Source organism: Heptranchias perlo, chromosome 29 (assembly GCF_035084215.1).
Source record: "Heptranchias perlo isolate sHepPer1 chromosome 29, sHepPer1.hap1, whole genome shotgun sequence".
Classification (NCBI taxonomy): domain Eukaryota; kingdom Metazoa; phylum Chordata; class Chondrichthyes; order Hexanchiformes; family Hexanchidae; genus Heptranchias; species Heptranchias perlo.
Window position 1 is genome coordinate 18,027,857 of NC_090353.1, and position 27,299 is coordinate 18,055,155.

Genomic DNA, 27,299 nt, shown 5'->3' on the forward strand with positions numbered 1-27,299 from the left:
GGACATGGTCTGTGCACAGGCAGAACAGGAGCACTGTGGCTGTGTGGGACATGGTCTGTGTACAGGCAGAACAGGAGCACTGTGGCTGTGTGGGACATGGTCTGTGTACAGGCAGAACAGGAGCACTGTGGCTGTGTGGGACATGGTCTGTGCACAGGCAGAACAGGAGCACTGTGGCTGTGTGGGACATGGTCTGTGTACAGGCAGAACAGGAGCACTGTGGCTGTGTGGGACAAGGTCTGTGCACAGGCAGAACAGGAGCACTGTGGCTGTGTGGGACATGGTCTGTGTACAGGCAGAACAGGAGCACTGTGGCTGTGTGGGACATGGTCTGTGCACAGGCAGAACAGGAGCACTGTGGCTGTGTGGGACATGGTCTGTGCACAGGCAGAACAGGAGCACTGTGGCTGTGTGGGACATGGTCTGTGTACAGGCAGAACAGGAGCACTGTGGCAGAAGGGATGTGGTCTGTGCACAGGCAGAACAGGAGCACTGTAGCAGAAGGGACATGGTCTGTGTACAGGCAGAACAGGAGCACTGTGGCAGAAGGGATGTGGTCTGTGCACAGGCAGAACAGGAGCACTGTAGCAGAAGGTACATGGTCTGTGCACAGGCAGAACAGGAGCACTGTAACAGAAAGGACAGGATCTGTATACAGGCAGAACAGGAGCACTGTGGCAGAAGGTACATGGTCTGTGCACAGGCAGAATAGGAGCACTGTAGCAGAAAGGACAGGATCTGTATACAGGCAGAACAGGAGCACGGCCGTGCTTTGTACCAGGAATGTCCCAGGTTCATCCATTCTTGGTCTGCGAAGATCTCAGCCAGGGGGCCACAATTGGCCTCAGTGCCCCTAGGGTAGAGAGGGATAAAATCAGCCGGGGATCCTGTTGCTGATCAGCATCCCATGACTCAGCTGGAAAGTGCAGAATAACTGGCGTTCTAAGAGGAAATTGTTAAACTAATTAAACGCTGTTTCCTTTGCAGGCCTACATTCAGATAACTTACGTTGAGCCTTACTTTGAAGACTACGAGCTGAAAAACCGAGTCAGCAACTATGAGAGGAATTCTAACCTGCGGCGGTTCATCTTCAACACGCCCTTCACACTGAACGGTCGAGCGCATGGGGAGCTCAGCCAGCAGTTTAAACGTAAAACCATCCTGACAACCTTGCACGCTTTCCCTTACATCAAGACCAGGATCAATATCATAGAAAAGCAGGAGGTGAGCTGATGCAGTCTCAGGGCTTCCAACATGCAAGTGTCAGCTTGGCTCAGTTATTAACGCTCTCATACTTGAGTAGAAAGGGTGTGGCTTTGAGCCCCACTCATAGGAGCTTGGGAACAGGAATAGGCCATTCAGCCCCTCGAGCTCTGCCATTCAATTAAATTGTGGCTAATCTGTACCTCAACTCCATTTACCCGCCTTAGCTCCACATCCGTTGATACCCTTGCCTAATAAAAATCTATCGATCTCAGTCTTGAAAGCTCTAATTGATCCAGCATCCACAGCCTTTTGGGGTAGAGAATTCTAAATTTCTGCTACCCTTTGTGTGAAGAAGAGTTCCTGATTTCACTCCTGAATGGCCCTTTGTTCTGGATTCCTCCCGCCAGAGGAAATAGTTACTCCCTATCAAGTCCTTTTTACATTTTAAGCACCTCAATCAGGTCATCCCTCAATCTTCTATACTGAAGGGAATATAAGCCAAGTTTATGCAACCTGGCCTCATAATTTAACCCTCTAAGCTCCGGTATCATTCTGGTGAATCTATGCTTTATCCCATCCAAGGCCAATATATCTTTTCTGCGGTGCGGTGCCCAGAACTGAACACAGTACTCCAGATGGGGTCTCACCAATGCTCTGTACAACTGAGCATAACTCTTCCCCTTTGTATTCCAGCCTCCTTGAACCTGTGCACTAGCTTTTAGTGATCTGTGTACATGGATATACAAATCTCTGCCCCTCGACAGTTCCTAGTTTCTCACCATTTAGAAAATACTCTGATTTGACTTTATTGGATCCAAAGTTCCCCACTTCCCAATATTGAACTCCATTTGCCACAGTTTTGCCCACTCACTTAATCTGCCTATGTCCCTTTGTAGCTTCTTGCACCACTTACTTTTCTTCCCAATTTAGTGTAATCTGCAAACATAGATACATGGCTCTCTATTCTTTCATTGGTGAATATGGTGAAAAGCTGAGACCCAAATACAGATCCCTGGGATAACACACCACTTGTCAAATCCCGTCAATCAGAGCACCTACCCTTTATCCCTACTCTCTGTCTCCTACCTCCCAACCAATTTCCAACCACTCTTGGACTTGAGCTTATAATGAGGCTGACACTCCAGTGCAGGCCTGAGACAGTGCTACACTGTCAGGAATGCCATCTTTTGGATGAGACATTAAAGCATCTACATGTACTGATGGTCCTAGTGGACATTAGAGATCCCATGGCACTATTGGAAGAAGAGCAGGGAGTTCCCTTGGCTTCTGGCCAACATTCCTTCCTCAACCAACACCACCAAATTCCATTGTTATTTGTGGGATTTTACTGTGTGCGTATTGACTGCTGTGTTTGCTACATAACAACAGTAATTACACAGTGAAGCAACTCCAGACTTTTAAATGTGACAATGCGTGATGTAAATGCAAGTATAATTTATTTAAGTGCTGTTCGGGGACCATGTGTGTTTGGTGTCAGAAGAAAAATTAAAAATTATGTTTTAAAGAAAGAATTTTCTGTGTTGTTGTAAAATACTACACATAGATTCTGAGTTGGATACTTCACCAAGTAAAACTGAGGAGCAGTTCTCAGGGTGGTGACTGAGCAATATGAAAAATAATCAAATCAAAAATATTTGGAATGGGTGAGTATTCAGTAATTAACTGTGGACGTGAAACAGAAAGTGAATATTAAGAATTCAGACATTTAAAATCAGAAAGAAAATATATTATGTGTTTATATGGGTGATTTTTTTTGAATGCGTGATTATATGAATGTGTTTATATGGGTGTGCTTATGTTTATTTGGGCTATTTATTTGTGTGCGTTTATATGGGAGTGTGTGTTTGTAAGTTACATTGGTCTATTTCTGTGCTGTAGACACGATCGGCCCAACTGGTCTATGCCGGCGTTTAAGCTCCACACAAGCCTCCTCCCACCCCTCTTCATCTGACCCTATCTGCATATCCTTCTATTCCTGTCTCTCTCGTGTGCTTATCTAGCTTCCCCCAAAGTACATCTACGCTATTTGCCTCAACTATTCCTTGTGGTAGCGCATTCCACATTCTTACCACTCTTAGGGTAAAGAAGGTGGCGTATTTCTACGGTTGTGTGTTGGTACGACAGTGTTTATATTTATATGGGTGTATGTATTGATTTGAACGTCATAAAACGTCCCAAGGCGTTTTACAGGAGCATAATCAGACAAAAATGGACACCAAGCCACATAAGGAGACATTAGGACAGGTGACCAAAAGCTTGATCAAAGAGGTAGGTTTTAAGGAACTTCTTAAAGGAAGAGAGAGAGGTGGATCAAACCAAAATATTAAGAACTGTGCTGGATAAACCTTCCACTATACCTGGAGTTCCAAACTTTCTGTCTCCGTTGTACGTCACTGAGCCTCGTGAATCCCATATAAACAACCATAAAGAAACATCAAATTCATGGAATACTGCTCAGGACATAAAACTTTCAATTATTAGAAAACTATAGAACGATAGAATTTTACAGCAGAGAGGGAGGGCATTCAGCCCATTGTGTCTGTGGTGGCTCTTTACTGGAGCAATTCAAAACTAATAGAGCATCTAAGGTTCAAAAGCATCTGTCTGGCATGTGTCCACTGACCTTCCTCCTTCAGAACCTCCAAGTACAGAGGTATATCCAATAAGGATCCCCTTAGCTCCCAACAAATCAGCATACTAAAGCACAGATGATAAATGCAGTACAGCTTTAATAAGCTTCCAGAAAGGCTCCCAGACACTATTCTGCCTTTTATTGTCCAACAGCAGCAATATCTAGAGGAACAGTGACTTGCAAACAGATATACCAGAAACAGCAAAGTACCTTTTGAAGTGAGAATCCAACTAAAGAGAGGAGGCTTCCAGTGCAATATTGTTATATAACAGCACTTAGCCTATGGAGAGCTAAGTGCTTGTATAGTGCAAGAATTATATTAGTGGGACCTATAGAATCAGAAAGTCACAGAGAGAAGGAGGCCATTAGGCCCCGTATGTCTGTGCTGGCTCCACATTAGAGTGATCTGGATCTAATCCAGTACCCCATTCTCCCCCCATAGCATTTTCCCTTAAAAGATGCAGTCTCTACCTTGACAATTCCCTGTGACAAAGCACCCTGTCTGTGTAAAGAATTTTCTCTTAACCTCTCTCCTTACTCTTGTAGTGACAATTTTAAATTGATAACCCCTCGTGATTGACTCCCCAACCAGAGATAATAGCCTTTCCCTATTCACTCTATCAAAACCCTTCAGAATGTTCTAATCCTCTCTTAAATCTCCTCTTAGCCTTTTCTGATCCAGTGGAATAGTCCCAGTTTCTCAAGTCTCCCCTCGTAATTATAGGTTCCCATCCCAGGGATCATCTTGGTGAACGTACACTGCATGCTGTCTATGGCTTTGATGTCCTTGCTATACTGGGGCACACAAACTGTACACTGTCTCTAATACTTTGTACAAATTTATCATTAGTTCTTCACTCTTATACTCTGTGCCCTTACTTATAAAACCTAAAATGTTGTTGGCCTTTTTTCATGGCTTTATCAACTGCACTTGCACTTTCAGCGAGTTATATATTTCGACCTCTAGGTCTATCTGCTCATTCTCACCCTTCGGTGTCTTTCAATTGAGCATACACTCCCATTTCATGTTTTTCCTCCCAAAATATGTTACTTCACAATTATCCCCATCTGCTGCCTATGTGCACATTCTGTGAACCTGTCCATGTTTTCCTGCAGTCTTGTACAGTCCTCCTCACTAATTATAAAGCCTCCTACTTTTGTGTTGTCAGCAAATTTCGATATTGTGCTCCCCGTGCCCAAGTCCAAATCACCCAACAATACGGAGAACAAAAGTGGATCCAGCACAGACCCCTGGGGTACACCACTTCTATCCTTCAATCTGAATAACATCCATTTACCCTCACTCTCCAATTCCTGCCCTTCAACCAACTTTCTATCCAGGCTGCTACATTTCCTCTTATACCCCATACACCTGAATTTTTATAACAAGCTTCTTTATTGAATCCGTTCTGAAAATCCATATAGATTACAGGGTTGATTTTTACTTGCTAAAATCGATGTTAATGTGGCAGTAACGGCCTCAAAATGTTAATGACAATGATCAGCCCGCTGCCCATTTTCAGAGCGGCCTACTGCTGGATGGCTGAAGCACCTGCCTGTTATAGGCGGTAGGCCCCTTTTAATATGCAAATTGGTATCCTATCACCTACATAGGGCCTCGATTGTCATTTTAGGATAGAACTGGTCCTAGTGTGCACGGTGTAGCTTCACTGGCAATAGAGCCAAAGAGGCCCTGGAAAGATAAGTTTTAAATTATTTTTGTGAGACCAGAAGGAGCAAGAGTGGGGGAGGAGGGGGGACACTCCTTTCACTGCAGCTGCTTTTTCCTGGAACCACTTTGAGTGCATAATTCGGTCCCAATGTTATACAGTTGAAGAGATGTTATCACCAAGCCGTTACCTGGTCCAGGTCCAACTTCTTCCAGACTCTGCTAGAGGCACCTTTCACTCATAATCCAGGTGGTGATGTCTGTTGCCCTGAGCTACACCGCCACTCTGTGACTTTTCAAAGTTACAATCAGGCAAACCAGGCAATTAAAGCAAACGTGTTGATTCATATTAGGGGACAATTGCTGTCACTAAAAGTGATTCATGTACCTGAAAGTGAGCCGCCAGGGGGAAAGGTTGAATAGCACCAACCGTAATTTTTTTTAAGACATATAGTGGGGGAAATTTCACATCTTTCTGCCTGATTTTGTTCAAAAAAAAAATCAAAAAATCAACGTTGGGCCGATGAATTTTGGGCTGTGATCTCCCACACCCGATCTCCCCCGAAAGTTATCCAGCTGCCAAATTGGAAGCCGGCAACTTCTAGGTGTCCAGGGTGCGCGCCTGAAACATGCGTTAGATGCCTTGTATATGCAAATCAGGGTCCTAATGGCTGTTGTAGGAGCCTGATGCAAAATTAGTCATGAAATGGGCGGAGGTTGCACCGTGCATGTTCTGCCCCGTTATTCCGGGTCTACAGTGGCCTAACCAGACCCCCCACCCCCAGAATCTACCCATGTGTCTGCTCAGCGTCAGGTTGGAATTCCTAAGGCCCTGGCCAGCGAGCTGCACCACGACATCCAATTGGCGTCTGCAGTTCGCCGGTTTAATTTAATGAGGCCCGATATCAAATTCAGCTCAAGCCTCTCACCGACGTCCTCAGGAGCGCGTTTGGATCGTACCAACCGTTTCACGCCGGAAACTGGCGCAAATTGAATTTCTCCTCCGTGACTTCTTCTGTAATGTGTTTAGGACGTCCCAAAGCACTTTACGGCCGATAAAGTACTTTTTGAAGTGTAATCACTGTTGTAATGTAGAAAACATGGCAGCCAATTTGTGCACAGCAAGCTCCCACAAACAGCAATGAGATAATGACCAGATAATCTATTTTAGTGATGTTGGTTGAGGGATAAATATTGGCCAGGACACCAGAGAGAACTCCCCGGTAAGTGCAGGTGAATCAACTACACGGTGTATGGAGAGACTTTTATCAGCAAGAACTGAATAGGGAACTGGAGAGGGCCCTTCTTTCTTAAAAAATAAAATTTGAACGAAGAAGGTGAGGAGAGATTCTGTGCCGATACCATGCATGAAAAGGTCAATTAGTTGCTAATTATCTGACAAAAAACAGACAAGGAGAAAATGAGCAGTATAATATGAATGTGAGATGAAACTCTCCACTGTACGAGTGCGGTCGTAAGTGTTGGTTACCCGATGCCTTGGGCTGGATAACCCACCTTTCGGTGGGCGGGGGGAGCTAAACTTCAGCTTCTGTAGTTTGGTGCACAGCACGCCTGGCCTGGATATAGAACAAATCATTGACAACGGCAAGTTCCACTGAATGTGTTAATACTGGTTTAATTTGTTGAAACTGCCTGCCACCCATCATTACCAAATGTAAAATCATGTTTTCCCATCTCTCTATTTTTTGGCTGGACAGTATTTTTTAGTGGGCAATCCGCAGTCAGTGTGGCCTGGTTTTCTGAGTCATGTGATATCAGAGACCTCGTGCTCTTACTTTCAGTACACAGTTAGAGACCCCCGATTTATCCCTGTTTGAACTCTTCAGCATATTTCAGAGTTAATTTGTAGCCCCAACCTCCCATCCTCCAATCAGCCTCTCAATGCCTCTGCTGCCATGAGACCTTGCAGCCAGTTTCTCAGCCTGATTCTGCATCAGTTCTTTTCAGTGGGGTTACTACCTCCTTACCCTTGTGCTTCTCTAAGATAAGCTGCTCCCAGATACTTAGGTGGAACAGGCTCGAGGGGCTGAATGGCCTATTCCTGTTGTTAAGTTCCTATGTGCAGGCTTCCATAAACCTGTCAGACCTATGAGGAGCAGGTTGGTTGCCTATGGTTAAGGAAATTGTTAAAAACCAGTTAGTCTCCCGTTACGATACACATGGGGTATCAAGACCAAGTGTAGTCTTTCGGATGAAACGTTAAACCAAGGGCCCGTCTCCCTAAAAGATCCCATGGTATTCTTTGAAGAAGAGCAGGAGAACCTGCTGTCCTGGCCAATATTTATCCCTCAACCAGCATCACTAAAGCAGATTATCTGATCATTATCACATTACTGTTTGTGGGACCTTGCTGTGTGCGAATTGGCTGCTGCGTTTCCTACATTAAACTGTGACACACTTCAAAAGTATTTCACTGGCTGTGAAGCGCTTTGGAATGTCCTGAGGTAGCGAAAGTCGCTATATAAATGCAAGTTCCTTCTTTCTTTAGTCTTCAGGTGAAGCGGGATTAGAGAGCTGGGGTTATTGGACTAGGATGTGCAGACATAATTGAATCGCCATTTTAAAGTTATACATTCTGTTTTTATTTTTAGATAATGCTTTGATTTTCTATTTATTATTTATAGTTAAATAGCAAAGCTTACAGCAATTTGGGAAGCAGAAAAGTAGAGTTGATTGGAGCAAAGGGTTTTCCCCTGTAGCACAGGTCGAGAAGCTGTGAGATGCAAGACTGAGATGCTAGGGAGGTGGGTGTAATTCCAGTGTGACAAGTTTACATAGTTAGTTACCATTATAAATGTGGACATTGGAATTGATAGTCGAAAGCATTAGCACAAAAGTGTGAAACATAATAAGAAGTAAGGTTTTAAACAGGAGATGTGTGCCGATGTATGGTATTAATATAGAAATATCAATGGGACACAAAACAGTTCCTTCTGTTAAACATCAACTTCAACTGGGTTAGGGACCCCCCCCCCCCCCGAAACCAGGCGTCAGCAAGAATCCTGCTGGAGTTTAACTAACTAAAACTGCGCAGTTTACTACGACTCATCCAGCCTGGACCACCCTGTCTGGCTCACAGGGTTTGAGCTCAGCGAAAGGAAACAAGAGGTTTATTGTGTAAAAACAGGGCAGTATTGCCGCTGGAGTCACCTGACCTCCTGCACAGCAGAGGGAGGGTAGGGTGGGGTGTGGATAGAAATACAAAAAGAACTGTTGGGATTTGTCCAGGTGATGATTTTTCTGCAAGTTGCCCAGATCACACGCTCTGTTCCACGCTGTGTTGGTTTCCAGCTAATAATCCATATTTTGCAGATTAGCCTGAGACCCATTGAAGCGGTGATTGAGGACATGCAGAAGAAGACACATGAGCTGGCACGGGCAACGAGCGAGAGCCCACCCAACGTGAAGATGCTGCAGATGGTGCTACAGGGCTCCGTAGGCACCACCGTCAACCAGGTTCGTGCATTCATCGGGGGGGAGGGGGGTCAAGGGAATGGAGAAAAACGTTCACCAAAAATTCAAAGAATATATTCAACCACGTCTCCTGTAATGGTGAGGGAAGTGGGACTGAGGAGGCTATTGATGTTCCACAAGATGGGATGTGATTTGGGCCCACTGTAGTTCTCTAAACTTGGATGCTGAGTTTGTGATTCTAGTTACGCTACTGGAGGTGGTACAGCTCAGCACTTCCCTAACCAAGGTGAACTTTCCGTCTTACTTACGACCTGCATACCAAAGGTGCATTAAAGGACAATGCCAGGCTATATCACACAGAGCAGTACAAGGGCAGGGCCAGGGTATAAGACACAGAGCAGTACAAGGACAGAGCCAGGGTATAACACACAGAGCAGTACAATGAATGGACCAAGGTATAACACACAGGGCGCTACAATGAATGGACCAAGGTATAACACACAGGGCGCTACAATGAATGGACCAGGGTATAACACACAGGGCGGTACAATGAATGGACCAGGGTATAACACATAGGGCGGTATAATGAATGGACTAGGGTATAACACACAGGGTGGTACAATGAATGAACCAGGGTATAACACCCATAGCAGGTGCTAAATGCCAATGTTTTGTGGGTTTTTGTTGCAGGGTCCCTTAGAGGTAGCGCAAGTATTTTTGTCTGAAATTCCCAATGATCCAAAACTTTTCAGACACCACAACAAACTCCGAATCTGCTTCAAGGACTTTCTGAAACGGTAAGGAGACCCCTCCAGTCAGCTGATGTTTAATGGGTTCAATTTTACACACAGTGTGGGAGTGCAGTATCATGTTCTCATTTGTAGGGCTGTGTTCAGGACACAGTTCCTGAAACAATCAGCTGAAGCACCACCGGCATCTTCATGGAGCTTGGGTGAGTTTGCGATGAGCTTGTTTTTTATTCTGGGATTAATGTATATGACCTGTTGGACCCCCCCCCCACCCCGCCCCGACCAACCCCACCCAGTCACCCCACCCTGCGACAAAGATAAGATTAATGAAACACACATTCTTAGAGGAACTGATGTGATGTATTTCGCCATCATTCTAACATAGTCCTTAGGAGAAAGAATTTTTAGCAACAGGAAAAGAAAAGCAGGTCTACCATGCCCTCCCTTTTCATTGGTCAACCCCAGCTACCTCCCTTTAACTGTGAAGCTCAGGCCCTTCCTGAGGACAGGTCGTTCAGGGTCAGAGTGCGGAATGTCAGATGGAATGGTCCACATTGTCGGGTAGATGCCAGTGTTGTAGCTGTACTGGAACAGCTTGGCCAGAGGCGCAGGTAGTTCTGAAGCACAAGCCTTCAGCACTGCAGCCGGGATGTTGTCGGGGCCCATAGCCTTTGCCGTATCCAGTGCACTCAGCTGCTTCTTGATATCACATGGAGTGAATCGAATTGTCTGAAGACTGGTTTCTATGATGGCGGGGATATCGGGAGGAGGCCGAGATGAATCATCCACTCGGCACTTCTGGCTGAAGATGGTTGCAAACGCTTCAGCCTTGTCTTTTGCACTCACGTGTTGGGCTCTGCCATCATTGAAGATGGGGATATTCACGGGGCCTCCTCCTCCTGTTAGTTGTTTAATTGTCCAATAACAGTCACGACTGGATGTGGCAGGACTTCAGAGCTTTGATCTGATCCGTTGGTTGTAGGATCGCTTAGCTCTGTCTATAGTACGCTGCTTCTGCTGTTTAGCATGCATGTAGTCTTGTGTTGTAGCTTCACCAGGTTGGCACCTCATTTTTAGGTATGCCTGGTGTTGCTCCTGGCATGCTCATCTACACTCCTCATTGAACCAGGGTTGATTCTCTGGCTTGATGGTAATGGTAGAGTGAGGAATATGCCAGGTCATGAGGTTACAGATTGTGACGGAATACAATTCTGCTGCTGCTGATGGCCCACAGCGCCTCATGGATGCCCAGTTTTGAGCTGCTAGATCTGTTCTAAATCTATCCCATTTAGCACGGTGGTAGCGCCACACAACATGATGGACAGTGTCCTCAGTGCGAAGATGGGACTTCGTGTCCACATGAACTGTGCTGTGGTCACTCCTACCAATACTGTCAGGGACTGATGCATCTGCAACAGGTAGATTGGTGAGGACGAGGTCAAGAAGGTTTTTCCCTCATGTTGGTTTGCTCACCACCTGCGGCAGGCCCAGTCTGGCAGCTATGTCCTATCAGGACTCGGCCAGCTCGGTCAGTAGTGGTGCTACGGAGCCACTCTTGGTGATGGACATTGAAGTCCCCCACCCAGAGTACATTCTATGCCGTTGCTACCCTCAGTGCTTCCTCCAAGTGGTGCTCAACATGGAGGAGGACTGATTCATCAGCTGAGGGAGGACGGCAGGTGGTAATCAGCAGGTGGTTTCCTTGCCCATGTTTGACCTGATGCCATGAGACTTCATGGGGTCCGCAGTCAATGATGAGGACTCCCAGGGCTACTCCTGTATAGTCTTGACTATATACCACTGTGCCGCCACCTCTGATGGGTCTATCCTACCGGTGGGACAAGACATACCCAGGGATGGTGATGGAGGAGTCTGGAACGTTGGCTGAAAGGTATGATTCTGTGAGTATGGCTATGTCAGGCTGTTGCTTGACTGGTCTGTGGGACAACTCGTCCCATTTTGGCACAAGTCCCCAAATGTTAGTGAGGAGGACTTTGCAGGGTCGACTGGGCTTGGATTGTCTTTGTCATGTCCGATGCCAGGTGGTCCATCCGGTTTTATTCTTATTATGTCTTTTTGCAGCGGGATTGTACAACTGAGTGGCTTGCTAGGCCATTACGAATCAACCACATTGCTGCGGGTCTGGAGTCACATATAGGCCAGACCGGGTGAGGACAGCAGGTTTCCTTCCCTAAAGGGCATTAGTGAACCAGATGGGTTTTTACGACAATCCAGTAGTTTTGTGGCCACCATTACTGATACTAGCTTTTTTTTAAATTCCAGATTTTATTTAATTAACTGAATTTAAATTACCCAGCTGGCATGGTGGGATTTGCACTCATGTCTCCTGATTATTATTCCAGACCTCTAGGATTACTAGTCCAGTAACATAACCACTGTGCTACCGTACCCGTAGGTTGTGAAACTGAAACGCTCGACTGTCGTTACCTCCACAGATGCTGATTGACTTGCTGTGTACTTCCAACCTGTTCTGTTTTGTGTCAGATTTACTGCATCTGCAGTATTTTCCTTTTTATCTGTATTTGCAAAAGGACATTTAATTTACCCCTCAACCAACACCATCAAAAACTGGTCATTCATCTCTTGCTGTATGTAGGAACATGTTGTGCACATCTTCTCCATGGGTGACCTATATTGTAGTTACCTTGCCTCTGAGTGACCTATATTGTAGTTACGTTGCCTCTGAGTGACCTATATTGTAGGTACCTTGCCTGTGAGTGACCTATATTGTAGTTACGTTGCCTCTGAGTGACCTATATTGTAGTTACGTTGCCTCTGAGTGACCTATATTGTAGTTACGTTGCCTCTGAGTGACCTATATTGTAGTTACGTTGCCTCTGAGTGACCTATATTGTAGTTACGTTGCCTCTGAGTGACCTATATTGTAGTTACGTTGCCTCTGAGTGACCTATATTGTAGTTACGTTGCCTCTGAGTGACCTATATTGTAGTTACCTTGCCTCTGATTGACCTATATTGTAGTTACGTTGCCTCTGAGTGACCTATATTGTAGTTACGTTGCCTCTGAGTGACCTATATTGTAGTTACGTTGCCTCTGAGTGACCTATATTGTAGTTACCTTGCCTCTGAGTGACCTATATTGTAGTTACGTTGCCTCTGAGTGACCTATATTGTAGTTACCTTGCCTGTGAGTGACCTATATTGTAGTTACGTTGCCTCTGAGTGACCTATATTGTAGTTACGTTGCCTCTGAGTGACCTATATTGTAGTTACGTTGCCTCTGAGTGACCTATATTGTAGTTACCTTGCCTCTGAGTGACCTATATTGTAGTTACCTTGCCTCTGAGTGACCTATATTGTAGTTACGTTGCCTCTGAGTGACCTATATTGTAGTTACGTTGCCTCTGAGTGACCTATATTGTAGTTACCTTGCCCCTGAGTGACCTATATTGTAGTTACGTTGCCTCTGAGTGACCTATATTGTAGTTACCTTGCCCCTGAATGACCTATATTGTAGTTGCCTTGTTCCCCTCTGCTCTATTACAGATGTAAACAATTTTACAACACCAAGTTATAGTCCAGCAATTTTATTTTAAATTCACAAGCTTTCGGAGATTTTCTCCTTCCTCAGGCAAATGTTTCAAGATCTCCTTGAAGCCTACGCATTTATACATATTGAACAATAAAACATGGTGTTTACAGACTGCCCCTGCAACTGCCCGTTGCCAAGGCAATCACCGTGTTCAGACAGAGAGGTGTTACCTGCAGAACCTCCGAATACACATTCAACAAAAAAACAAACAGGGAAAAAAAACAGAGAAAAAAAAAACACAGAGAGAGGCAGAAACATCCGGAAGGCAGAGAGAGCCAGCAAATGACCCATTATATTAAAAACAGATAACATTTGTTCGCTGGTGGGGTAACGTGTAGCGTGACATGAACCCAAGATCCCGGTTGAGGCCGTCCTCATGGGTGCGGAACTTGGCTATCAATTTCTGCTCGACAATTTTGCGTTGTCGTGTGTCTCGAAGGCCGCCTTGGAGTACGCTTACCCGAAGGTCGGTGGATGAATGTCCATGACTGCTGAAGTGTTCCCCGACTGGGAGGGAACCCTCCTGTTTGGCGATTGTTGCGCGGTGTCCGTTCATCCGTTGTCGCAGCGTCTGCATGGTCTCGCCAATGTACCATGCTCTGGGGCATCCTTTCCTGCAACGTATGAGGTAGACAACGTTGGCTGAGTCACAGGAGTATGAACCATGCACCTGGTGGGTGGTGTCATCTCGTGTGATGGTGGTATCTGTGTCGATGATCTGGCATGTCTTGCAGAGGTTACCGTGGCAGGGTTGTGTGGCGTCGTGGACGCTGTTCTCTTGAAAGCTAGGTAGTTTGCTGCGAACGATGGTCTGTTTGAGGTTGGGTGGCTGTTTAAAGGCGAGTAGTGGAGGTGTGGGGATGGCCATAGCGAGGTGTTTGTCCTCATTGATGACATGTTGAAGGCTGCGGAGAACATGGCGTAGTTTCTCCGCTCCGGGGAAGTACTGGACGACAAAGGGTACTCTGTTGGTTGCGTCCCGTGTTAGTCTCCTGAGGAGGTCTATGCGATTTTTTGCTGTGGCCCGTCGGAACTGTCGATCGATGAGTCGAGCGTCATATCCCGTTCTTACTAGGGCGTCTTTCAGCGTCTGTAGGTGTCCATCGCGTTCCTCCTCGTCTGAGCAGACCCTGTGTATTCGCAGGGCCTGTCCATAGGGGATGGCCTCTTTGACGTGGTTAGGGTGGAAGCTGGAAAAGTGGAGCATCGTGAGGTTGTCCGTGGGCTTGCGGTAGAGTGAGGTGCTGAGGTGCCCGTCTTTGATGGAGATTCGTGTGTCCAAGAAAGAAACTGATTCTGAGGAGTAGTCCATGGTGAGCTTGATGGTGGGATGGAACTTGTTGATGTTATCGTGTAGTCTCTTTAGTGATTCCTTGCCGTGGGTCCATAGAAAGAAAATGTCGTCGATGTATCTGGTGTATAGTGTTGGTTGGAGGTCTTGTGCAGTGAAGAAGTCCTGCTCGAACTTGTGCATGAAAATGTTGGCGTATTGGGGTGCGAATTTGGTCCCCATGGCTGTTCCGTGTGTTTGGGTAAAGAACTGGTTATCGAAGGTGAAGACATTGTGATCCAGGATGAAGCGGATGAGTTGTAGGATGGCTTCCGGAGATTGGCTGTTGTTGGTGTTGAGTATTGATGCTGTCGCAGCGATGCCGTCATCGTGGGGGATACTGGTGTATAGTGCCGAGACGTCCATCGTGGTGAGAAGTGTTCCTGGTTCAACTGGTCCGTGGGTACTGAGTTTTTGTAGGAAGTCTGTAGTGTCACGACAGAAGCTGGGGGTTCCCTGTACGATGGGTTTCAGGATGCCCTCGATGTATCCAGAGAGGTTCTCACACAGGGTTCCGTTGCCTGATACGATGGGACGTCCGGGTGTGTTGGCTTTGTGTATCTTTGGGAGGCAGTAGAAGTCTCCCACGCGGGGATTACGTGGGATGAGAATGCGTAGGATGCTTTGAAGGTCTGGATCGAAGGTCTTGATCAGTTTGTTGAGCTGGTGGGTGTGTTCTTTGGTCGGATCTGCGGGTAACCGTCTGTAGTGTTCCTGGTTGTCCAGTTGTCGGTATGCTTCTTTGCAATAGTCTGTTCTGTTCTGTATGACTATGGCTCCTCCTTTGTCCGCTGGTTTGATGACGATGTTGCGGTTGGTCTTGAGAGCGTTGATGGCGTTGCGTTGTGCTCGGGTGACATTCTGGACTGTCTTCTGAGTGCGGCTGATGAATCTGGCATTGACGCATTTCCTGACAGCTTGAGCATACATGTCCATATTACATATTACAGATGTGAAGATGCCTTGAAGAAAAACAAAGGCCTGATCACATTTGAGCAACTGGAGTATCAGCGCGAACTTGAGCGGAACTACGAGACTCTACAGCACAACCTGCAACCGTTCATTAACCGCAGGATCCCACACCTTTACAACACAACTCGATTGTAGTCACCTCAAATGGTGTGAAAGATAATGTGAAAAACGTGCCAAGGACCCTTTAATTAAGGGAGTGAGACTCCAGTTGGAATGAAATTACTAACTTTTTGCAGCGAAGATGTGAATAGTTATCTAATCTAAGAATAGGAGATGGATTTATATGTCTGATGGAACATGGCTTCGGTCAGAAAGCACTTCACAGCACTCCCTGACCGAACCCCGACATTATATTTTGTTAAAATATGTGGAAGGATTTTGTTTTGTTTTCTGTTCTTCACCATCTTAGCGTCTCCCTGGGCAGCGTGCTGATTTTCTCAGCTTGTTTACATTCATTTCCTATGACAACAACAATTTACATTTACATAAAGTCTTTAACATAAGACAGTTGTCCCAAGACACTTTACAGAGACAGGCGAAAAATTGACACAGAGCCGAGAAAGGAGAGCTTTGGAGCTTGGACCAGGGGATGAGTTTTGACGAGATTTTTAAAGGAGGAGAGAGAGGGGCAGAGGAGTTTAGAAAGGGAATTCTACAGGATAGGGTGCAGGTGGCTCAGGGCTAGAATCCTTTTCAATAATACATGAACTGTTATGAACAGAGACAGAATTTGACTTTCCACTGTGAAAAATAAATAATAGAGCATTTATAATTCAAACATAAATAAAAGCTACATCTGGCATGGAATCAGTACAGGAATGGCACCCTGTTCTCCCTTTCTGTCTCTCATGTGCGTATACACACACACACACACACACACACAAACACTCAATATAAACTTTCGCTGAATAATACTTCCAAAATTTGCCCTCTACCTTTTCAAGTAATTCTAAAAAACAACTAGGCAGATCCCACTGGAGGCTGAAGAGAAACATTTCAGCGATGGGATTGACTAAATACTACTGGTATGCCCTGTAAAATACCACACACTGCAAATGCTCAGATTGCAAGATAGAATCATAGAATCATAGAAGTTACAACATGGAAACAGGCCCTTCGGCCCAACATGTCCATGTCGCCCAGTTTATACCACTAAGCTAGTCCCAATTGCCTGCACTTGGCCCATATCCCTCGATACCCATCTTACCCATGTAACTGTCCAAATGCTTTTTAAAAGACAAAATTGTACCCGCCTCTACTACTGCCTCTGGCAGCTCATTCCAGACACTCACCACCCTTTGAGTGAAAAAATTGCCCCTCTGGACCCTTTTGTATCTCTCCCCTCTCACCTTAAATCTGTGCCCCCTCGTTATAGACTCCCCTACCTTTGGGAAAAGATTTTGACTATCGACCTTATCTATGCCCCTCATTATTTTATAGACTTCTATAAGATCTCCCCTTAACCTCCTACTCTCCAGGGAAAAAAGTCCCAGTCTGTCTAACCTCTCCCTGTAAGTCAAACCATCAAGTCCCGGTAGCATCCTCGTAAATCTTTTCTGCACTCTTTCTAGTTTAATAATATCCTTTCTATAATAGGGTGACCAGAACTGTACACAGTACTCCAAGTGTGGCCTCACCAATGCCCTGTACAACTTCAACAAGACATCCCAACTCCTGCATTCAATGTTCTGACCAATGAAACCAAGCATGCTGAATGCCTTCTTCACCACCCTATCCACCTGTGACTCCACTTTCAAGGAGCTATGAATCTGTACTCCCAGATCTCTTTGTTCTATAACTCTCCCCAACGCCCTACCATTAACGGAGTAGGTCCTGGCCCGATTCGATCTACCAAAATGCATCACCTCACATTTATCTAAATTAAACTCCATCTGCCATTCATCGGCCCACTGGCCCAATTTATCAAGATCCCGTTGCAATCCTAGATAACCTTCTTCACTGTCCACAATGCCACCAATCTTGGTGTCATCTGCAAACTTACTAACCATGCCTCCTAAATTCTCATCCAAATCATTAATATAAATAACAAATAACAGCGGACCCAGCACCGATCCCTGAGGCACACCGCTGGACACAGGCATCCAGTTTGAAAAACAACCCTCTACAACCACCCTCTGTCTTCTGTCGTCAAGCCAATTTTGTATCCAATTGGCTACCTCACCTTGGATCCCATGAGATTTAACCTTATGTAACAACCTACCTTGCGGTACCTTGTCAAATGCTTTGCTGAAGTCCATGTAGACCACGTCTACTGCACAGCCCTCATCTATCTTCTTGGTTACCCCTTCAAAAAACTCAATCAAATTCGTGAGACATGATTTTCCTCTCACAAAACCATGCTGACTGTTCCTAATTAGTCCCTGCCTCTCCAAATGCCTGGAGATCCTGTCCCTCAGAATACCCTCTAACAACTTACCCACTACAGATGTCAGGCTCACTGGTCTGTAGTTCCCAGGCTTTTCCCTGCCGCCCTTCTTAAACAAAGGCACAACATTTGCTACCCTCCAATCTTCAGGCACCTCACCTGTAGCGGTGGATGATTCAAATATCTCTGCTAGGGGACACGCAATTTCCTCCCTAACCTCCCATAACGTCCTGGGATACATTTCATCAGGTCCCGGAGATTTATCTACCTTGATGCGCGTTAAGACTTCCAGCACCTCCCTCTCTGTAATATGTACACTCCTCAAGACATCACTATTTATTTCCCCAAGTTCCCTAACATCCATGCCTTTCTCAACCGTAAATACCGATGTGAAATATTCATTCAGGATCTCACCCATCTCTTGTGGTTCCGCACATAGATGACCTTGTTGATCCTTAAGAGGCCCTACTCTCTCCCTAGTTACCCTTTTGCCCTTTATGTATTTGTAGAAGCTCTTTGGATTCACCTTTGCCTGATCTGCCAAAGCAATCTCATATCCCCTTTTTGCCCTCCTGATTTCTCTCTTAACTCTACTCCGGCAATCTCTATACTCTTCAAGGGATCCACTTGATCCCAGCTGCCTATGCATGTCATATGCCTCCTTCTTCTTTTTGACTAGTGCCTCAATCTCCCGAGTCATCCAAGGTTCCCTACTTCTACCAGCCTTGCCCTTCACTTTATAAGGAATGTGCTTACCCTGAACCCTGGTTAACACACTTTTGAAAGCCTCCCACTTACCAGACGTCCCTTTGCCTGCCAACAGACTCTCCCAATCAACTTCTGAAAGTTCCTGTCTAATACCATCAAAATTGGCCTTTCCCCAATTTAGAATTTTAACTTTTGGGCCAGACCTATCCTTCTCCATAGCTATCTTGAAACTAATGGAATTATGATCACTGGTCCCAAAGTGATCCCTCACTAACACTTCTGTCACCTGCCCTTCCTTATTTCCCAAGAGGAGGTCAAGTTTTGCCCCCTCTCTAGTCGGGCCATCCACATACTGAATGAGAAATTCCTCCTGAATACACTCAACAAATTTCTCTCCATCCAAGCCCCTAATGCTATGGCTGTCCCAGTCAATGTTGGGAAAGTTAAAGTCCCCTACTATTACCACCCTATTTTTCTTGCAGCTGTCTGTAATCTCCTTACATATTTGCTCCTCAATTTCCCGTTGACTATTTGGGGGTCTGTAGTACAATCCGATCAAAGTGATCTCTCCCTTCTTATTTTTCAGTTCTACCCATATAGACTCAGTGAGCGAACCCTCGGATATATCCCCTCTCACTACTGCCGTGATGTTCTCCCTAATCAAGAACGCAACTCCCCCTCCTCTCTTACCTCCTGCTCTATCTTTCCTATAGCATCTGTACCCTGGAACATTGAGCTGCCAGTCCTGCCCCTCCCTTATCCATGTTTCAGTAATAGCTATAACATCCCAGTCCCATGTACCCATCCATGCCCTGAGTTCATCTGCCTTGCCCATCAGACTTCTTGCATTGAAATAAATGCAGTTTAATCTAGACTTCCCTTGGTCTTTGCCCTGCTTTCTCAGACCATCTGTCCGGTCATGTTCTGTGCACTCTCCCTTACTGCCTTTTGTTTCTGTCACCACTTTATTTCCCACTGACTTCCTGCATCGGTTCCCATCCCCCTGCCACATTAGTTTAAACCCTCCCCAACAGCACTGGCAAACACTCCCCCTAGGACATTGGTTCCAGTCCTGCCCAGATGCAGACCGTCCAATTTGTACTGGTCCCACCTCCCCCAGAACCGGTTCCAATGGCCCAGGAATTTGAATCCCTCCCTCTTGCACCATCTCTCAAGCCACGTATTCATCTTAGCTATCCTGTCATTCCTACTCTGACTAACCCGTGGCACTGGTAGCAATCCTGAGATTACTACCTTTGAGGTCCTACTCTTTAGTTTAACTCCTAACTCCCTAAATTCAGCTTGTAGGACCTCATCCTGTTTTTTACCTATATCGTTGGTGCCTATATGCACCACGACAACTGGCTGTTCACCCTCCCCCTCCAGAATGTCCTGCAGCCGCTCCGAGACATCCTTGACCCTTGCACCAGGGAGGCAACATACCATCCTGGAGTCTCGGTTGCGTCCGCAGAAACGCCTGTCTATTCCCCTTACAATCGAGTCCCCTATCACTATAGCTCTGCCACTCTTTTTCCTGCCCTCCTGTGCAGCAGAGCCAGCCACGGTGCCATGAACCTGGCCACTGCCACCTTCCCCTGGTGAGCCATCTCCCCCAACAGTATCCAAAACGGTATACCTGTTTTGGAGGGAGATGACCGCAGGGGACCCCTGCACTGCCTTCCTACTCTTCCTCTGTCTGTTGGTCACCCATTCACTATCTCCCTCAGTAATTTTTATCTGCGGTGTGACCAACTCACTGAACGTGCTATCCACGACTTTCTCCGCATCGCGGATGCTCCAAAGTGAGTCCATCCGCAGCTCCAGAGCCGTCAAGCGGTCAAACAATAGCTGCAGCTGGACACACTTCCCGCAGGTGAAGGAATCAGGGATACAGGAAGGAGCCCTGAATTCCCACATCCCACAAGAGGAACATGACACGGCCCTGGGATCTCCTGCCATGACTTAACCCTTAAATTAGCTTAAGAACAACTCCAAAGTCAAGAGGAAAAAAAAGGAAAGAAAAACTACTTACCACTAACTTTAAGGAGTTTACTCCTTTAAATTGTTCTCAATTTAGAGAATGTTAATTACACGAGGGACCTTGATTGACTAAAAAATAAACGCTCCTTCCTATAAGACCTGCAGACCTTCCCTTTCTTTTTACTTCAGTTACTGTCGATAAGGAGAAATACTCACCTGAACCTACTCACCAATCAGGTGCCTCCCCTGTGTCGCGTCCCGATCTGATTCCTGACGTCACTTCGAACTCGGTCGCAGCTCCGCTCGGCTCGGCTCCTCTCAGCTGTTCTCAGCGCTCTGAAATCCCGCCTTTTATCGGACGCTCCCTCCGCTCGGCTCGGCTCCTCTCAGCTGTTCTCAGCGCTCTGAAATCCCGCCTTTTATCGGACGCTCCCTCCGCTCGGCTCGGCTCCTCTCAGCTGCCTTCAGCTGTAAGAGTCACAGCTCTGGGCAAAAGCATCCGTTTGATGCCCTTCTGAGAGGCAGAACCCCTCAAATCAAATCTATTCTCAGCAGTCGATCACTCCTGCTCTTTGCCTCTTTACCCAATCAACTTGCAGTGCTGCAGAAACTGCATTTACCTACTGGTAACCTATTGCATTAATCAGTTCTGGTGAAAGGTCATCGACCTGAAACATTAACTCTGTTTCTCTCTCCGCTGATGCTGCCTGACCTGCTGAGTGTTTCCAACATTTTCTGTTTTTATTTCAGATTTCCAGCATCCCCAGTATTTTGCTTTTGCGTTATTGCATTAACCTGTCCACCTACTGAATTGACCTATTTGTCCTTTACAAACTGTCTCAACACAAACATGCACTGACCAGTAAGCTCATTACATAACTGCATAAGAGATGCAGTGCGTGTAGGCCGTGGTATCACCTGTGTTCTGGGGAGTATTATTAACCAATACTAACTGATCCAGGAATCTGTGTATTTGCTCGGCCCCACTTTAGGCCAAACATCACTCGGGTTAATTAATGGTGGATTTTACAGAATCTGAACTTATCTCTAAACAAAAGAATATTAAATATATACAATTATCTATTGTGACTTGTGATAACTCAGGGAGAGTACAGCTCCGTTATCAGCTTCTCCACAGCATTCCATTACAAATTAAAAATCTGTGTAATGGCGCAAAATGGAGATCAGTCTGATCCTGCTGTAGAATTTGGGGATTTTCCCACTGCTTACAGATAACAAAAAAGGCTCAGTGAGTGAACGTGCTGCCTGGTGTGGTACTGAACCTTACAGATCAGGAAAGTTCCAAACGCGATTCCCAGTCTCTGCTGAGTTATTTGACCTCAGTTGGGGCAGCAATTGCCTTCAGTACCACTGAATTAGGGAGAGGAGAATCAGCCAGGGATCCCATTTCCGATCGTTATCCAGTGACTCGGCCTGGAAAGCAACGCGATGAGGATAGGCTGGGCCTCTCTGATGCTCCCCACGGTTGAATCCTCACTGCCTCGATTCACATATAAAGAATGGCCACTCAGCAAGGTTCCAAAAGGCACTTGGCAGCAGGTAAACTGTACCCCTGCTGCCCCAGAGAGAGTGACAGCCAGGGGAACTATACTCCAGCAAGAGACAACACCTGGAGAACTGTACCCCAAACAAGAGTGAGAGCGTGGGGGACTGTACTCCAGAAAGAGTGAGGGTCAGTGGAACTGTCTTACAGAAAGAGTCAGGGCCCGGGGAACTGTACCCCAGCGAGAGTCAGGGCCCGGGGAACTGTACCCCAGCGAGAGTCAGGGCCCGGGGAACTGTACCCCAGCGAGAGTCAGAGCCCGGGGAACTGTACCCCAGCGAGAGTCAGAGCCCGGGGAACTGTACCCCAGCGAGAGTCAGTCAGAGTCTTCAGGAGAGGAGGGGGAGTCAGTGAAAGTGGCCCAAACTCGTGTTGGAGACTCATCAAAATTCCAATCTCTGCAGCAGTTCAGCTTTACAAAATAGATCACAATTGGCAGCAATACTCGGGACAATGGCAACACCCACCAGTGTCTGTCCAGCCCCTGACCTTCAACTCTGGGGCTCACCAGTTCCCCACTCAATGCCTGCCATATTTTGTTTAATTGAAAATTCATAACGATTCTGACTTGTTGCTTTCTACATGTTAAAACCTGACACTTCACCTGCTATAACACAGCGTGGTCAGTGATGTAAAAAACTCTGTAGTGGCTGTGTATTACCTTCCAAATAATACCTGTAAATGCTAGTATCATTCTTATTTATATGACTATATTTTAAGAATTTGAATTAATAATAAACATTATTTTGCCATGTCTATTTGAATAAAATCTGCATTCTTGTCTTATATGGAGCCCGCCCGACCTACCACAGTCTGGTTGAGCTGACACAGCCTGCTGAAGCCTGCCCGACCGACTGTAGCCCTGGGATTCCGGAGTGAGATGCTCTCAATCAGTGTGTGTGTTTGTCGGTGTAACTGTGCCCTCTTGTGGGGAAAATATAAATCATCAACAGATATGGAAAGTCCAACCTAAGAGTATGATGCGCGGATCGGAACCGCACAGCGCTCAGTTATTGTTTATAGCTGTCGAAATACCCATGCTTCGTTTATTGAAACAATCCAGTGTCTGAATGAGCTTTGCCCGCTGCTTCAAGATGAACCGTCGTACCTTTCCCTCTGCCTGGAATGCACTGCTTAAAAGGATGGTGGAAGCAGATTCAATTGCAACTTTCAAAAGGGAATTGAAAAGGAAAATATTTGCAGGGCTACGGGGAAAGAACAGGGGAGTGGGATTAATTGGATGGCTCTTTCAAAGAGCCGTCACGGGCACGATGGGCCGAATGACCTGTGCTGTATGATTTTATGCGACTATATCTGGAATTTGCAGATCAAGATTGAAACACGAGCAACAATTTAAAGGGAGAAAATCAGAATTTTATATTGAAGCAATTCTGCATAAACGTTTTACAGAAATCAAAATGACAGGTAGGCAGATTGTTTTGTTTTCATTCTTCATCAATGCGGGATCCAGCCACGCAAAGCCGGCAGAGAGGAAAGTGTCTCGATTTCATCGATGTTGTTTCACGACCAACCAGCAGGAAGCGCAGCCAAGCAAGGGGAGCTTTCTGTGGGATTAAAACTTGTGCCCGGATCCGCGACTGTCCGCAACTTTCTAAACAATCTGTAACTAGGATCCTACTTGGTCGGGTTGTGGCTGGCTGCAGCTGGCAGGGCGATTTTAACATAAACTTTGAGACCCTGATGTTGTGACGTTGTATCTGATTAACGTGCTCAACGTTTTGAAGCCTTTCCCCTTTGTAATTGTTGCAAAGAATGAGGGAGCCTTTCGGGTGCAGTGGGCTGAGGTTATTGACTGACCCTTCCCGCTGTAAACATCCAATTCGAATCGCGGCTGAACAGCAAGCCCCAGCAGGTTAAGCTTGGGATCCGATTCCCAGCTGACTCCCATTTCCTATTTGCAATAACCAAGTGATTTGAAATTGGGCTGCTTATGGGAAAAGGCCAGGCTGGGAGCTCTCCGCAGCACCGGCATGCCTGGAAAGGTAATATCTGAGCCTTGTAGATTTAGCAGTAAGATTGAGTACATTGAGTCACCCAAAGGTCAGGGGAAGGAAATTCAGCAGGTATTAAAGAGAGTGAGGTGGAGGGACTGTGTTAAGCAATCAATGCCCACTTTCCATGTTCCCAAGCAACATTTATATAGCGCCTTTAATGTAGTAAAAGATCCCAAGGTGCTTCACAGGAGCATAATCAAACAAAATTCGACACATAAGAAATAGGAGCAGGAGTAGGTCATACAGCCCCTCGAGCCTGCTCCGCCATTCAATAAGATCATGGCTAATCTTCATCCTCAACTCCACTTCCCTGCCCAATTCCCATATCCCTTGTTTCCCTTTAGAGTCCAAAAATCTATTGATCTCAGTCTTGAATATACTCAATGACTGAGCATCCACAACCCTCTGGGGTAGAGAATTCCAAATGAATGAAGAAATTCCTCCTCATCTCAGTCCTAAAAGTCCGACCCCTTATCCTGAGACTATATCCCCTAGTTCTAGACTCTCCAGCCAGGGGAAACAGCCTCTCAGCATCTACCCTGTCAAGTCCTCTTAGAGTCTTACTTGTTTCAATGATATCACCTCTCAGTCTTCTAAACTCCAGAGGGTACAGGCCCATTCTACTCAATCTTTCCTCATAGGACAACCCTCTCATCCCAGGAATCAATCTTGTGAACCTAGCCACATAAGGAGATATTAATACAGTTGAGGTCAAAGAGGTAGGTTTTAAGGAGCGTCTTAAAGGAGGAGAGAGAGGTAGAGAGGCGGAGAGGTTTATGGAGGGAATTCCAGAGCAAAGGGCATAGGCAGCTGAAGGCACGGCCGCCAATGGTGGAGTGATGACAATCGGGGATGCACAAGAGGCCAGAATTGGAGGAGTGCAAAGATCTCGGAGGTTTGTAGGGCAGGAGGAGGTTACAGAGATCCAAATTGGTGGATTTAAACAGCATGTGCGACTGAGCACATACACAGGGGTTACCAGGAAGAGAGGGGCCTCTTGAGCCAAGGCTGGTGGAACAAACTTCATGTCACAGTTGCTGCGCCTCAGTGAGGCTGGCATTGCTCAGGATGTCGCCCACCACCTCAGAATTTAAACTCCCGGGTTTTTAAAATTACATACAGTAGGTGGAATAGTTGGGTGGCTGGGGGGAGGGGGGAATGGTGGTCGAGATACAGGAATATTATTTTAAGTGAAAGCAGCCGACATCCTTGACTTGTTTCCGTAGTTATTTGGTTAAGGAGTTGGTAAGTGGTTAGCCACTGAAGCTCGTGCACTGGCCACACGTTAGTTTGCTCACCACTGGGTACAGATTAGACTGTTCACTGACAAATACACTTGCGCTACGAAACTGCAAGGAGTGACAAGCAGGAATGCATGGAATCCCAGGAATGATGGGGCATCAATCAGCTAGTACTGTAATTCATCGTATCATAGTAGGTACAGCATAGGGGGACGCCATTCAGCCCATCATGCCTATGCCGGCTCTTTGAAAGAGCTATCCAATTAGACCCAATGCCCTGCTTTTGCCCCATAGACCTGTAAATTTTTGCCCTTGAAGTATTTGTCCAATTCCCTTTTGAGAGTTATTATTGAATCTGCTTCCACCACCCTTTCAGGCAGTGTATTCCAGATCATTACAACTCGCTGCCTAAAAAAATGTTTCCTCAAGTCACCTCTGGCTCTTTTGCAGATCACCTTAAATCTGTGTCCTCTGGTTACCAACCCTTCTGCAACTGGAAACAATTTCTCCTTATTTACTCTGTCAAAACCATTCATGATTTTGAACACCTCTATCAAATCTCCTCTTTTTTGAACAGGGGTGTAACATTTGAAATCCTCCAATCCTCTGGCACCACTCCCAATATCTAAGGAAGATGGAAGATTGTGGCCAGAGCCTCCGCAATTTCCACCCTTATTTCCCTCAGTAACCGAGGATGCATCCCATCTGGACCAGGTGACTTTTCTACCTTGAATGCTGCCAATCTTTTAATTACCTCCTCATTATCTATTATTATCCGATCCAATATCGCTACAACCTTCTCCTTTACTGCTACCTTCTCCTTTACTGCTACAATGGCAGCATCCTCTTCTCTAGTGAAGATGGATGCAAAGTATTCATTTAGTACCTCAGCCATGCCCTCTGCCTCCACAAGAAGATCTTTTTTGTCCATAATCGGTTCCATGCTTGCTTTGACTACCCTTTTACTATTTTTATGTTTATAAAACACTTTTGGTTTCCCTTTTATGTTAGACACTAATCTATTCTCATAATCTCTCTTTTTGCCCCTCTTATTCCCTTTTTTAGATCTCCTCTGTACTTTCTGTATTCAGCCTGGTTCTCTACTGTAATATGAACCTTACATTCATCATAAACCTCCTTTTTCTGTTTCATTTTAATCTCTATATCTTTAGTCATCCAGGGAGCTCTAGCTTTGGATGCCCTTCCTTTCCCCCTCATAGGGATGTGTCTACTCTGTACCCGAACCAACTCTTCCTTGAAGTCCTCCCATTGTTCAATTACTGTTTTGCATATCAATTTTTGATTCCAATCCACCTGGGCAAGATCCCTTTTTAACTCACTGAAATTTGCCCTCCTCCAGTTAAGCATTTTCACATTTGATTGTCCCATAGCTACTTTAAACCTAATGATATTATGATCACTGTTCCCCAAATGCTCCCCCACTGAAACATGCTACACCTGCCCCACTTCATTCCCCAGAACTAGAAAGTTTCTTGAACACATTTCAGGAATTCCTCCCCCTCTTTGCCCTTTACACTGTTACTGTCCCAGTCTATATTGCGATAACCGAAGTCCCCCATTATCACTACTCTATAGTTCTTGCATCTTTCTGTAACTTGCCTTCAAATTTGCCCCTCTATCTCCTTCCCACTATTTGGTGGCTTATAGTATACACCCAGTAATGTAATAGCTCCTCTATTGTTCCTTAATTCAAACCAAATAGATTCTGTCTTTGACCCCTCAACCACATCATCCCTTTCCAGTGCTATAATAGTTTCTTTGATCAATACCGCCACCCCTCCCCCCTCCATTCTTTCC

General features: G+C 45.8%; 1 protein-coding gene across 1 annotated transcript in view; it reads left to right on the top strand.

The window, feature by feature from the left end:
- LOC137299459 (dedicator of cytokinesis protein 7-like) overlaps nucleotides 1-16,941 on the top strand; it is a 174,570-nt gene extending 157,629 nt beyond the window's left edge. Inside the window, 4 exon segments of the mRNA XM_067968199.1 lie at nucleotides 988-1,224; nucleotides 8,862-9,005; nucleotides 9,654-9,760; nucleotides 15,566-16,941. Of these exon segments, the coding sequence (XP_067824300.1) occupies nucleotides 988-1,224; nucleotides 8,862-9,005; nucleotides 9,654-9,760; nucleotides 15,566-15,740 (663 nt within the window). The 3' untranslated portion in view covers nucleotides 15,741-16,941.
- The last annotated feature ends 10,358 nt before the right edge of the window (nucleotides 16,942-27,299 follow it).